Source organism: Gigantopelta aegis, chromosome 4 (genome assembly GCF_016097555.1).
Source record: "Gigantopelta aegis isolate Gae_Host chromosome 4, Gae_host_genome, whole genome shotgun sequence".
Classification (NCBI taxonomy): domain Eukaryota; kingdom Metazoa; phylum Mollusca; class Gastropoda; order Neomphalida; family Peltospiridae; genus Gigantopelta; species Gigantopelta aegis.
The window spans coordinates 14,963,493-14,976,406 of NC_054702.1; the positions used below are offsets into that span (position 1 = coordinate 14,963,493).

The 12,914-nt window shown below is 41.0% G+C and overlaps 1 protein-coding gene across 1 annotated transcript; it reads right to left on the reverse strand.

Moving 5' to 3' along the window:
• Positions 1 to 9,311: 9,311 nt before the first annotated feature.
• On the reverse strand, positions 9,312 to 9,974 carry LOC121370721 (thyroxine 5-deiodinase-like). Its single transcript, XM_041496138.1, has one exon. The coding sequence runs from the start codon at positions 9,943 to 9,945 to the stop codon at positions 9,352 to 9,354; it is 594 nt and encodes a 197-aa protein (XP_041352072.1). The 5' UTR covers positions 9,946 to 9,974; the 3' UTR covers positions 9,312 to 9,351.
• Between the last annotated feature and the right edge of the window lie 2,940 nt (positions 9,975 to 12,914).

Sequence of the window (12,914 nt, forward strand, 5' to 3'; positions counted from 1 at the left end):
TTTATCAAACTAGCTAGTATACACCACACGTGGACATCGAAACGAGCACTTCTTCACTAGTTTATCAAACTAGCTAATATACACCACACGTGGACATCGAAACGAGCATTTCTTCACTAGTTTATCAAACTAGCTAATATACACCACACGTGGACATCGAAACGAGCATTTCTTCACTAGTTTATCAAACTAGCTAATTAACACCACACGTGGACATCGAAACGAGCATTTCTTCACTAGTTTATCAAACTAGCTAGTATACACCACACGTGGACATCGAAACGAGCATTTCTTCACTAGTTTATCAAACTAGCTAGTATACACCACACGTGGACATCGAAACGAGCATTTCTTCACTAGTTTATCAAACTAGCTAGTATACACCACACGTGGACATCGAAACGAGCATTTCTTCACTAGTTTATCAAACTAGCTAGTATACACCACACGTGGACATCGAAACGAGCATTTCTTCACTAGTTTATCAAACTAGCTAGTATACACCACACGTGGACATCGAAACGAGCATTTCTTCACTAGTTTATCAAACTAGCTAATATACACCACACGTGGACATCGAAATGAGCATTTCTTCCGTTCATTAGACCAGTCGCTTTGAAGCAGGTTCAAGGCCTTGGTAATTCAAATGAACTGAATTTAAATGAAACATTGACATTCTGATTAACATTTAGAGCACGTGATATGACTATCATATGTCAACAGACCCAGTTGTTTCCATCAAACACCTGACATGGCCTTGGCAATTATTCAAGGTCGCATGATCGAACCACCTCGGTGGATCCATTCAAGTGATTTGTTTCTCGTTCCAACCAGTGCACCACAACTGGTCAAAGGCAGTTGTATGTGCTTTCCTGCCTGTGGGAAAGTGCATATAAAAGATCCCTTGCTGCATAAAGAAAAATGTAGCGGGTTTCTTCTGATGACTACGAGTCAAAATTACCACATTTTTTACATTCAGTAGCCGAGGATTAATAAATCAATGTGATCTAGTGATGTCGTTAAACAAAACAAACTTTTCTCTTCTTTTTTTTTTTTTGGTGACAATTAAAGATGTTATATCATAGTTAAAAGTGTCATCTGTTCTAGTTACACATTAATCGACCCATGCTGCATTGCATATTTGTATAAATAATTCAGGAATACAGAAATTGTAATGTGCTTATATGGTGTAAACAGAGTCGCGTTCAGGACGACTAATTCCGTAAGAAACAGATGATCATGAGCTACACGCATATTGCAAATAATACAAAAAAATGTCTTCGGCAACATTTATCTGAAAGAACGTTACGAAGTGTTCATCTTAACTGAACGCACCCAATTTCGTCGTCTATTGAAGATTTTCCAATTGCCATACAATATACACACATACATGTTCTTGTATGCTAAATGATATTGTCTGGGCTTAAATACTTTCCATCCGACGCCATATAACCGTAAATAAAATGTGTTGAGTGCGTCGTTAAATAAACCATTTCCTTTAAATTCTTTCCAAATTATTAATCAGTAAAAAGGAGTACAGTGGATTGTTGTTGTTGTTGGTTTCTTTTTGTATTGTTTTGTTTTGTTTTTGATGTTGGTTTCTTTTTGTATTGTTTTGTTTTGTTTTTGTTTGGGTTTTTTTTTGCCCACCCGATATATATTGGTTTTCTCTCCTAGTAAATTAAATTATTTAACTGAAATGTTTATGGCTATCTTGTTCTGGGTATAATCCTTACATTTAAAAGAAATTTTTTATAAATAAGTTTGGTGGGAAGTCCTATTATGTAAGTTTGAGAATGCACATTTTAGTGTTCACAAACGATTAAAACTGAAGTTCATTTCTTCCGACAAAGGAAAAAAAATCACTATAAATTGTGAGGGTTTTTTTCTTCAATAATTAAATATTCCTAAAAGAAGCGATGCATAAACAGTCAATTGGTTCTCTCAGAACTAAACTTCACTACCAGACAATCGGCGCAAGAATTTATGGACACTACTTTCCTTACGAATATACTAGGGAACAAAAGTTATATATCAAGAGAAACAAGTGAAACCTAATGTTAGAAAATACATTTTGATATTAAATATTTTGGCGACACTCTTCTCCCCACTCCCAAAAAATGGAAAGAAAGTAACGATAGAAAGAAGGAATATAATTGGGGTTTTTAATTTATTATTTTATTATTATTATTTATAATTTAAAACATTTTATCCGTGCGTGCGGGTGGGCTGGTGTTTTTGCTTTCGTTAATATAAAAGTTCACTCGCCAGTCTAGACCCCTCCCTGCATACGCACCTGATTTACGTTATGAAATAATGTTATATATACTGCCTCTATCAAATGCATATATGTGGTCTAGAAGCTATGCATTTATTCTTTAATATTTTAAACACAGTGTTTTGTTATGTTGAAGCAGATGTTACGTACTATGACAAATCAATATTCGTATGTTTTCAGCCTACACTGTAAGACACTGGACTTAAATGTCATCGCTGCCATACTTTGCATCCATTCTGCGACCAACCGGCCTCGGTGGCGTCGTGGTAGGCCATCGGTCTACAGGCTGGTAGGTACTGGGTTCGGAACCCAGTCGAGGCATGGGATTTTTAATCCAGATACCGACTCCAAACCCTGAGTGAGTGCTCCGCAAGGCTCAGTGGGTAGGTGTAAACCACTTGCACCGACCAGTGATCCATAACTGGTTCAACAAAGGCCATGGTTTGTGCTATCCTGCCTATGGGAAGCGCAAATAAAAGATCCCTTGCTGCCAATCGGAAGAGTAGCCCATGTAGTGGCGACAGCGGGTTTCCTCTCAAAATCTGTGTGGTCCTTAACCATATGTCTGACGCCATATAACCGTAAATAAAATGTGTTGAGTGCGTCGTTAAATAAAACATTTCTTTTTTCCATTCTGCGACCAACAACCAGGAACTATTTACTTCATGGACACAATATTGAGGTCCAGTGTGTGCAATCAAAACAGAAATTAATTCCACCAAAGTTTGGGGCGGATCTATAATTTAACTAGGGAAGGTGCTAGATTTTTTTCTTCTTTTAAAATGGTGCATGTTAAAGTATTACTGAAAGCTTATTACTTAAAATGACACCTACCCCGACCCACACTTCACATTTGAAAGAGTAGAAGACGTTGGTAGACCAAATCTGTGAGGATTTGTTTTTTCAGTTTTTTAATAATAGCCTAAAGCGCTTGGGTCGCTAATTGGTTATGACGCATGCGTACAACTGATCACGTCTTGAACGCGAGCTGATATCCATACAAAGGACTGTCAATGTTAGTTCGCCAGAAGGTACAGTCTGCCTTCATACGCTGACATTAAAGCAGTATGTCGTATGATCAAAACGAGAGTGTCATTTGACGTCACTCACGTATACAGCCAGCACTGGCATTGGAGTCGATTTTCAAAGGATTTGATTAATGTCATCTCACCATGTTTGATGAGCGGCCATATTGAATTTCCAATATGGCTAAACCTTAACCATTTTCCATTGTTAAGAAGAAAACAACAGCTTGACAAATGTTACATTTAAACATGACAGGTGCCATCAGTGGAGCAGGATATGCTCAACTTTCTCAATCGTTTGATATCGCGAATCCCTGTTATGATAGTGATTCATAGCTGCATTTGTTTTAAAGTAGGGGCGGGACATAGCTCAGTGGTAAAGCGCTCGCTTAATGCGCGGTCGGTTTGGGATCGATCCCCGTCAGTGAGCCCACTGGGCTATTTCTCGCTCCAGCCAATGCACCACATGACTGGTACATCAAAGGTCGTGGTGTGTACTATCCTGTCTATGGGATGGTGCATATAAAATATCCCTTGCTGCTAATCGAAAAGAGTAGTCCATGAAGTGGCGACAGCGGGTTTCCTCTCAAAATCTGTGTGGTCCTTAACCATATGTCTGACGCCATATAACCGTAAATAAAATGTGTTGAGTGCGTCGTTAAATAAAACATTTCTTTTTTCCATTCTGCGACCAACAACCAGGAACTATTTACTTCATGGACACAATATTGAGGTCCAGTGTGTGCAATCAAAACAGAAATTAATTCCACCAAAGTTTGGGGCGGATCTATAATTTAACTAGGGAAGGTGCTAGATTTTTTTCTTCTTTTAAAATGGTGCATGTTAAAGTATTACTGAAAGCTTATTACTTAAAATGACACCTACCCCGACCCACACTTCACATTTGAAAGAGTAGAAGACGTTGGTAGACCAAATCTGTGAGGATTTGTTTTTTCAGTTTTTTTAATAATAGCCTAAAGCGCTTGGGTCGCTAATTGGTTATGACGCATGCGTACAACTGATCACGTCTTGAACGCGAGCTGATATCCATACAAAGGACTGTCAATGTTAGTTCGCCAGAAGGTACAGTCTGCCTTCATACGCTGACATTAAAGCAGTATGTCGTATGATCAAAACGAGAGTGTCATTTGACGTCACTCACGTATACAGCCAGCACTGGCATTGGAGTCGATTTTCAAAGGATTTGATTAATGTCATCTCACCATGTTTGATGAGCGGCCATATTGAATTTCCAATATGGCTAAACCTTAACCATTTTCCATTGTTAAGAAGAAAACAACAGCTTGACAAATGTTACATTTAAACATGACAGGTGCCATCAGTGGAGCAGGATATGCTCAACTTTCTCAATCGTTTGATATCGCGAATCCCTGTTATGATAGTGATTCATAGCTGCATTTGTTTTAAAGTAGGGGCGGGACGTAGCTCAGTGGTAAAGCGCTCGCTTAATGCGCGGTCGGTTTGGGATCGATCCCCGTCAGTGAGCCCACTGGGCTATTTCTCGCTCCAGCCAATGCACCACATGACTGGTACATCAAAGGTCGTGGTGTGTACTATCCTGTCTATGGGATGGTGCATATAAAATATCCCTTGCTGCTAATCGAAAAGAGTAGTCCATGAAGTGGCGATAGCGGGTTTCCTCCCTCAATATCTGTGTGGTCCTTAACCATATGTCCGACGCCATATAACCGTAAATAACGTGTTGAGTGCGTCGTTAAATAAAACATTTCTTTCTTTCTTTAATCAGGACAGCTACTCTTGCAGCTCGAGTGTCCGTCGTAAAATAAACCATTGCCCTTCTTGTTTTAAGGCGAGCTATTACCCGTGTTCGTCATTGCTCGAGTAAAGTGTTAATTACGCGGGTTACAATCCACCCGCCTGGCTCAAAATAATGTTGAAAAATAGCCTGCCTACATAAATAGCCTCGTACCTTCATAAAATGGAGAATGTCAAATAAATAGTTTCTTACACACCCGTTGGTGAGAACACCATATGTTACTTATGATTACACATACTTGTTAACACATGTACGTGTGGTAACAATTTCAAAACATACGACTGGCTGCTCCTAGGTGATGACCAGATCACCAATGCTATACGTCCAATAAAAAACCCAGCGCGATTAGACTGTAACGTATAGTTAACCTGACAGTCAGGTTTGGCGTTGAAAGCCTGATAACATAACCTCGGAAAAACAAATGTGTTTTGCAAGAATACATCTTTGACAGTAAGAAAACATAACAAGTGTATCCAATTTTGAAATTTTAATCATGATTCTGAGAAGAATTCCAATGTGCTGTATTTGAGCCAAAAACTGAGGCACAATAAGTATGGAGGTGCAGAGTCAGAAACACAAGTCAACATCATGATTGATGATGAAAAATGTCATTTGAAGTTCACAGATGACATTCATGACACAAATCATCAATAACGGGTAAACCTACCACGTGCCCGGGTGACAGCTTCCACCCTTCGTCTCATCCCTCCAGTAAGTCGTCTGATCTGCTGCATGGGCAACTGCTGCCATTCTCGATGAAAAGCTGCCTCTAATTGTGCCAGAGTCTGTACAGGTGGGGTCATTGCCTGTACTAAACGCCAAAAGATGTCCCAAACATGCTCTAGCGGGTTTAGGTCAGGACTCATGGTTCAGTTTGGAGCAAAACTGTTACTGCTTGGGAACGATGTGACCTAGCTTTGTCATCCATGTACAGAGGTCTGGTGGCGAGTGGATGGTTGTCAAAATGCGGCACAACAATTGGTTGCAGGACGTTACGAATGTACCGATCACCATTGAGATTGCCTTGGGTGGTGACAAGATCCAGCATGGGTGGCATGATGGACGTGCATGTCGTTCTGTTGTGGGATGTCGTAGTTGTCATTGTACTCTCCTATTATTTCAACGGAACACCATTCTTGACATATTCGTCACGTAATTTGCAATTTTTTACGAATGGAGCTATTTCAGTACTAATTACATCTAGGGGTGCTTAACTTTTTTCTTTGTGTATACATTTTAAAACAACTCGTTGTTAGTTAAATGGTATCTAACGGCCACTCATGTATTTTTCTCTATTTAAAATACAGCCAACTAAATTAACATAAACAAAAAATATTTAGGGAAGACCACGCAAAATGAGTTGTTCCCAATTAAAAACAGCCCGCTTACGTGCAAACAAACAAACAAACAAACTTTAACAAAGCGCTATGTGATAACAACAACAATAACAACAGCAGAAATATATGTAATATAATAGTTTATTCTGAAATATGTTTGAACAAATTCTCTTTCCAAACCCAATACTAAAGTTACAGTTGTAGCGCCCCATCCACTTCTGTCCTCATTTTTTTAGACTGAAATTTCATCAGCTACAAACTGAAACTTGAGTTCAGTTGCATAACTATCTTCAACATTCGCCAACACGCTGTGTACAAACATAAGTGAATATAAACAGAACTCAAATATCAAACATAATAGAGTTAAAACTATTCTTCATTCCGCATCCTATACCAGTTATTTCACAATCACGTAGTGTGTGTCTCTCTCTCTCTCTCTCTCTCTCTCTCTCTCTCTCTCTCTCTCTCTCTCTCTCTCTCTCTCTCTCTCTCTCTCTCTCTCTCTCTCTATATATATATATATATACTGTAAAACCGGATTAATATTATGACGTGTTTTTCTGCGCGAATACGCACTTTAGCGCATGTTCGCGACCTATATATATATACTCTTCAAAAGAAGAAACGCAAAACCACATTGTCGTAACATTTGGAGAATTGATTTAATTATTGAATGGTGAGTCCGATAATTACCAAATGTTGCAGGATTGTTCACAATTCACTCTAGTCCATTGTGAGTAAGTGATAGGACACACCACCAAGGTCAAGGTCATCTGGAGTCAATACCGGGTGTGGCCTCCGCGTGTGTTGACAACTGCCTGGCACCGCCTGCCCATTGAAGCAACCAGAGTACGGATGACGTCCCGGGGGATGGTGGCCCACTCGGCCTGCAAGGCTGCTGCCAGCTCGGGCAGGGTCTGGGGCTGTGGTTGTCGCTGTCGGAGGCGTCGGTCCAACTCGTCCCATAGATGCTCAATTGGGTTCAAATCCGGTGATATCGATGGCCAAGGAAGGACATTAATGTTGTTGTTCTGTAGGAAAGCCATTGTGAGACGTGCTGTGTGAGGCCTGGCGTTGTCATGTTGGAACACTGCGTTGCGTTGGCCATAACTGGAACGATGTGTGGCCGGAGGATCTGGTCAATGTAGCCCTGTGCATTCAGGTTGCCCTGCACGTGGACCAGGTCAGTTCTGCCAGTGTGTGAGATGGCTGCCCACACCATGACACTACCCCCGCCGAATCTGTCCACTTCCTGCACGCAGTTTACATAACGTTCACCACGACGCCTATACACGCGACATCTTCCATCATGACGTCGGAGCAGAAATCGGGACTCGTCACTGAACCACACCTGTCTCCATCGCAGTTGAGGCCATTGTCGATGAATCTGGCACCACTGCAGTCGGAGTGGACGGTGTTGTGGTGTTAAGATGACACCTCGAACTGGACGTCTGGCACGAATTCCTACCTCACGTAGGCGGTTCCGTACGGTCTGGTCGGATATCCTGCGCAAACCTGGTATTGCTGCGGCTGTGGAGGTGGCAGTAGTCAATCGTTCCCGAAGGTGGCGTACCCGGATGTAGCGGTCCTGCCCGGGGGTAGTGACCCGTGGTCGACCGGATCTAGGGAGGTCACGTGTTGATCCATGTTGCTGGTAACGGTCCCACAGTCTGGAGATGGTGCTTGGGGACACACGGAATGCCCTGGCAACGGCCGTTCTGGATTCGCCTGCGTCTAGTCGGCCGATGGCATTGTTTCTCTGCGGTTCACTGAGACGTGGCATGTCCTGGATTGTCAACTGTCGGCCAGATACAGAGGCCAGGCAAGCGAACACCCTGCACTTTTATACTGTCGGTGTTCAAATAATTGAATAAGTTGCACGTGCAGACAACGCACGTGCAGTGGTGACATGGTTTGCACGTGGCTGCGTTTTTGCGAATATTCACATTTTGGAACTTTATTGTACAGTAGCTGCGTTTTATCGAATGTAACCGTGGGAATGTGTTTGGGACATGCAATGACCTTATATTCACAAAGCATGAACCGGTAGGAAACATAAAATCGGAGTTATAACCCATTTGTACCCTTTTGCGTTTCTTTTTTTGAAGAGTATATATATATATATATATATATATATATATATATATATATATATATATATATACGTGTATATATATATATATATATTCTACATAAAACGTAGGGGAACTCTAATAAGAATTTACAATTGTCAAAATTGTAAGATATATTAGCTGTGGGGAATGGTTATATAATAATAGTGAATTAATTAGGCAAACATTACAACCGGTAGTTCAGTATTACAGTAGGTTTTATGACCACCAAAGATATTGAAAGACGATTGGGGTCAGAAGTGAAATTGGAAAGTTGATTTTTCTTATCAGTAAATCGCAAATTCAAACAATAAAAATTACTAAAAACAAAACAAAAACAACTGTATGATCAACAGAATGAAAAAGATTGACAGAAATAATGTTCCACGGTGATTAATGGACCTTCCTGGAAATTGTATGAAATCGAGAATGACAACCCACGCACGTGTACGGGGCAACTGCGTGATGCATGTGCAAACTATGGAATGTGTTTCGGTGTGTTGATAAACAGACCTGAACGTTCTTTACTAGGAGGTCTGTGGTCAAAAGGTATGTTCAGACTAATAGTTGATATTTCAGGTTCCCCTACTTTTTTAAAGAATATAACACACACACACACACACACACACACACACACACACACACACACACACACACACACCAGGCATAACCGTTAGGCATAAGAATAACGGCCAAATGGAATTTGCGCCTTATATTAGTCACAAACGTAAACGTACGATGTTTGTGAAATCACCTCCAGCTAATGCTTAAATTGGGGGAAAATTAGCCTTCAGTACAGTTATTACTGCGACCCAGTATGTTTAGAAAGCCACTGCTCCACCTCTTCTAGCTTGTAACCAACCGGCCCACGTTCTCCTTGGTACACCACGATACCATCGAGTATGATATACAGCCTTTCATACAGTCCCCCATACTGCACGTTGGCGTCGTCTGTGATGTCATCCACGTATATGGGGCACGGAGGTTTCGTCCTCGCCAGGATCCTGGCGGCTTGGAACCTATCCTCCAGCGTCTTGTGCTGCCTGACGTCGGTGTTGTGGCTGATCTTCCACCCGTCCGTCGCATGCGCCTCCTCTATGTATAGGATGAGGAAGTCGGCGGAGTCGGCGAAGCTATTGACGATGTCGTAGAACCGCTCCAGCTTCACCATGAACGGGGGTCAGGTGCAGCTTCCGAAGTTCAGCACCAGAGGACGGCCCTGGGTTTGAAGATCCAGCAGCCGGTGCTTCACGGCCGTTTCCAGCGAATAGATGCCTGGGTTTGGGGCCCGTTCGTGCAGCGAGGCCGTCTTGAAGATATCGAGCCATCTGGCGTGGAAAACCTGCATTACGTGGCCAACGGTGAGAATGTTATCTTCGTAGTCCTCCACCGTCATATTGGTGGTGGCGCCTATTCTGTGATCTTCTACAGCCATTTGTCTCTTTTTCTTTGGAGAAATACTACACCAGAGTAAAACAAAGAGGAATCTACTGAAGGAATACAATAAGTGAAGAAGGCGCCCCGCAAGGAATAGTTTTTTACGGATCATTGCTGTAAATCTAGCCGTCCTCCGATATTAATACTATTATCTGAAAACAAACAATAACACGATATGCAAATGTATACCTTATATAGCAGTGATAGAAATAAGAATAATTTTTCATTAGTCCACCGGACAAATGCATCTAGAAATTACTTGTCCGCCAATATTTTCACTAGTCCACCGAACAAATATATCTAGAAATTACTTGTCCACCAATATTTTCACTTGTCCAAATAAATGATTTGTTTTATTCAAGTACCAGGATGATGTTTTTGATTGCTCAAAATAGGATTACACTGAAAATTTCTACTTGTCCAATGGACAACAGCCAAGGCGCATTTTGCTTGTCCGAATAGATTTTCACTTATCGGGACAAACGAACAAGTGCTTATTTCGAACACTGTATATATTATACCACTTTGCTGCCATTGCTATAGGCGTACGAGCTCCCATTTTTGTAATGGCAGGGGCAGGAGAGAGATGATTTTTGACCGAATGGATTACAACTGATATTGTGATTAGAATTATAGAAATACGTTTTGTTGACTTCGCCATCGTTTTTTTCCGGAATGCGAAACTTTGCTCTAGTACTTGCAGTTAAACTCCCTAACCCCGTAACCCCCCCCCCCCCCCCCCCGGTCTCGTACGCTTATGACCATTTCATAAATGGTTCGTATTAAGTTACACAGCTTACTTAGAAATTCTCTGATCTCCTAAATACATTTCCTTGTTCAGAATATTAATATATGTGCATACATGTTGTTTCTAATCATCCCAATGTTAATAGTGGCCAAAATGGATTTTTACTTCTAACAATTTCACACTTACGAAAACAGGGCCGGGACGGAGCCCAGTGGTAAAGCGCTCGCTTAATGCGCGGTCGGACTCCCCGTCGGTGGGCCCATTGGGCTTTTCTCGTTCCAGCCAGAGCACCATGACTGGTATATCAAAGACCGTGGTATGTGCCATCCTGTCTGTGGGATAGCGGATATAAAAGATCGCTTGCTACTAGTGGACAAATGTAGCGGGTTTCCCCTAAGACTATATGACCAAATGTTTGACATCCAGTAACCAATGATTAATAAATCAAAGTGCTCTAGATAACTGACCAGCTTGGCCCCGTGCTTATAAAACTTTTAGTCTAGACTCAAGACTCTAATAGTGTCTGAGACAGTAATGTCATGACAACGCCATACAAATTGTATGCGTGTGACGTCATTAGAGATTGAGTCGACTCTAAATGTTTTATAAGCACGGGCCCTGGTATCTAAAGGCCACGAATGTAGTATTCTATTTCTTACAAATTCTTAAAAAGACAGAATTAAAATAAATTTAAACGTATTTTGCAGCTAAAACCTATTTACGACGTTTGTGCTTGCAGTTAACTTACACGTCACAGAGAAGTCAATTTCAGGTTAACTTATACGTCACAAAGCAATCAATTTCGACTGTGCTTTTTATTGGATGGTATGACAGGAGCGACCTGGGGCAAGTACAATCGTTTGTCGCTAACGTTTGCTGGATTACCTTTTACTCTGCACAGTAAACCGAATTACCACTACGGAACCAGTCAAAATAGTTTGCGAACGTTTAGTGAAAAACGGCTGGCTGGATATACCTGGTCATCACATAGGAGCAGCCAATCGTGTGTCTTTAAATTGTTATTACATGTATATGGGTTAGCATTATGTGTTATAAACAATAACGAATGGTATTCTCACCAACGGGTGTGTAAAAAAAAAAAAAAAAATCATCGGTTATTGGATGTCAAACATATGGTCATTTTGACAGTCATAGAAAGGAAACCCGCTACATTTTTTTTTCCATTAGTAGCAAGGGATCTTTTATATGCACCAATCAACAGACAGGATAACACATACCACGACATTTGATATACCAGTCGTGGTGCTCATGCGGGAACGATGGGCCCACCGAGGGGTTTGATCCCAAATCGACCGCGCTTCAAACGAGCGCTTTACCACTGGGCTACGTCCCACTCCTCCGCATTAAAATGCCGTTTTTGGATATTAGAACTTTCGATGGCTGCCGAACACACACGTTTGATTAGTCCATTTCATCGATACTTTTAACTATGGTTCAGTAAATCGATCTCAGCTCGGCAGAGATTTATATAGAAGCACAGATTCAGCTCCATGTGAGATTCAGTGCTGAATAATCAATGACTCTTTATTATTTAAACTAAACATAAATATTATAACCAGGGGCCAATGCAGGATTTTTCTAGGGAGGTAATGCCTACAATATTCAGGGAAGGTCTGCAACATTTTAAAAGAGAACCTATAATATTATAAAGGCCTTAAAATACATCATATCTATATGTTCGTGAGATTGGTTTGTACTACTATATATATATATATATATATATATATATATAATAGGAATATTTCACAATATAGATTACCTACCTGTAGCTATGTCCAAAGATGTTAGCCTGTATACTATGTATGTCGACACATGTTTGCTCACCTAATAACCTATATCGAAATAACGGTGATATGCTGGGTCAGCGATAATAGTGATAAAAACGACTGGCGGTCGCATTGTGAATCGGCACTTACAATTAGGCCAAGAGGACACTATACATTACGTATTGATTTCAAGGTAGTTCGCCCTAAAAATAATTTCAGCATTATTTCTGTAAAATACTTACAGTGCCCTGCTGCAGATATTATTATGTGTACGTCTGCTAACCCGAGTACTCTGCTGTTCGAGAGCTAGACATTTGAACATTAATTTGTCTTCATAAGAGTGGGGGGAGGGAGAGGGTGGATGCAGGATGTGGTCCAGTGGTAAAGCATTCG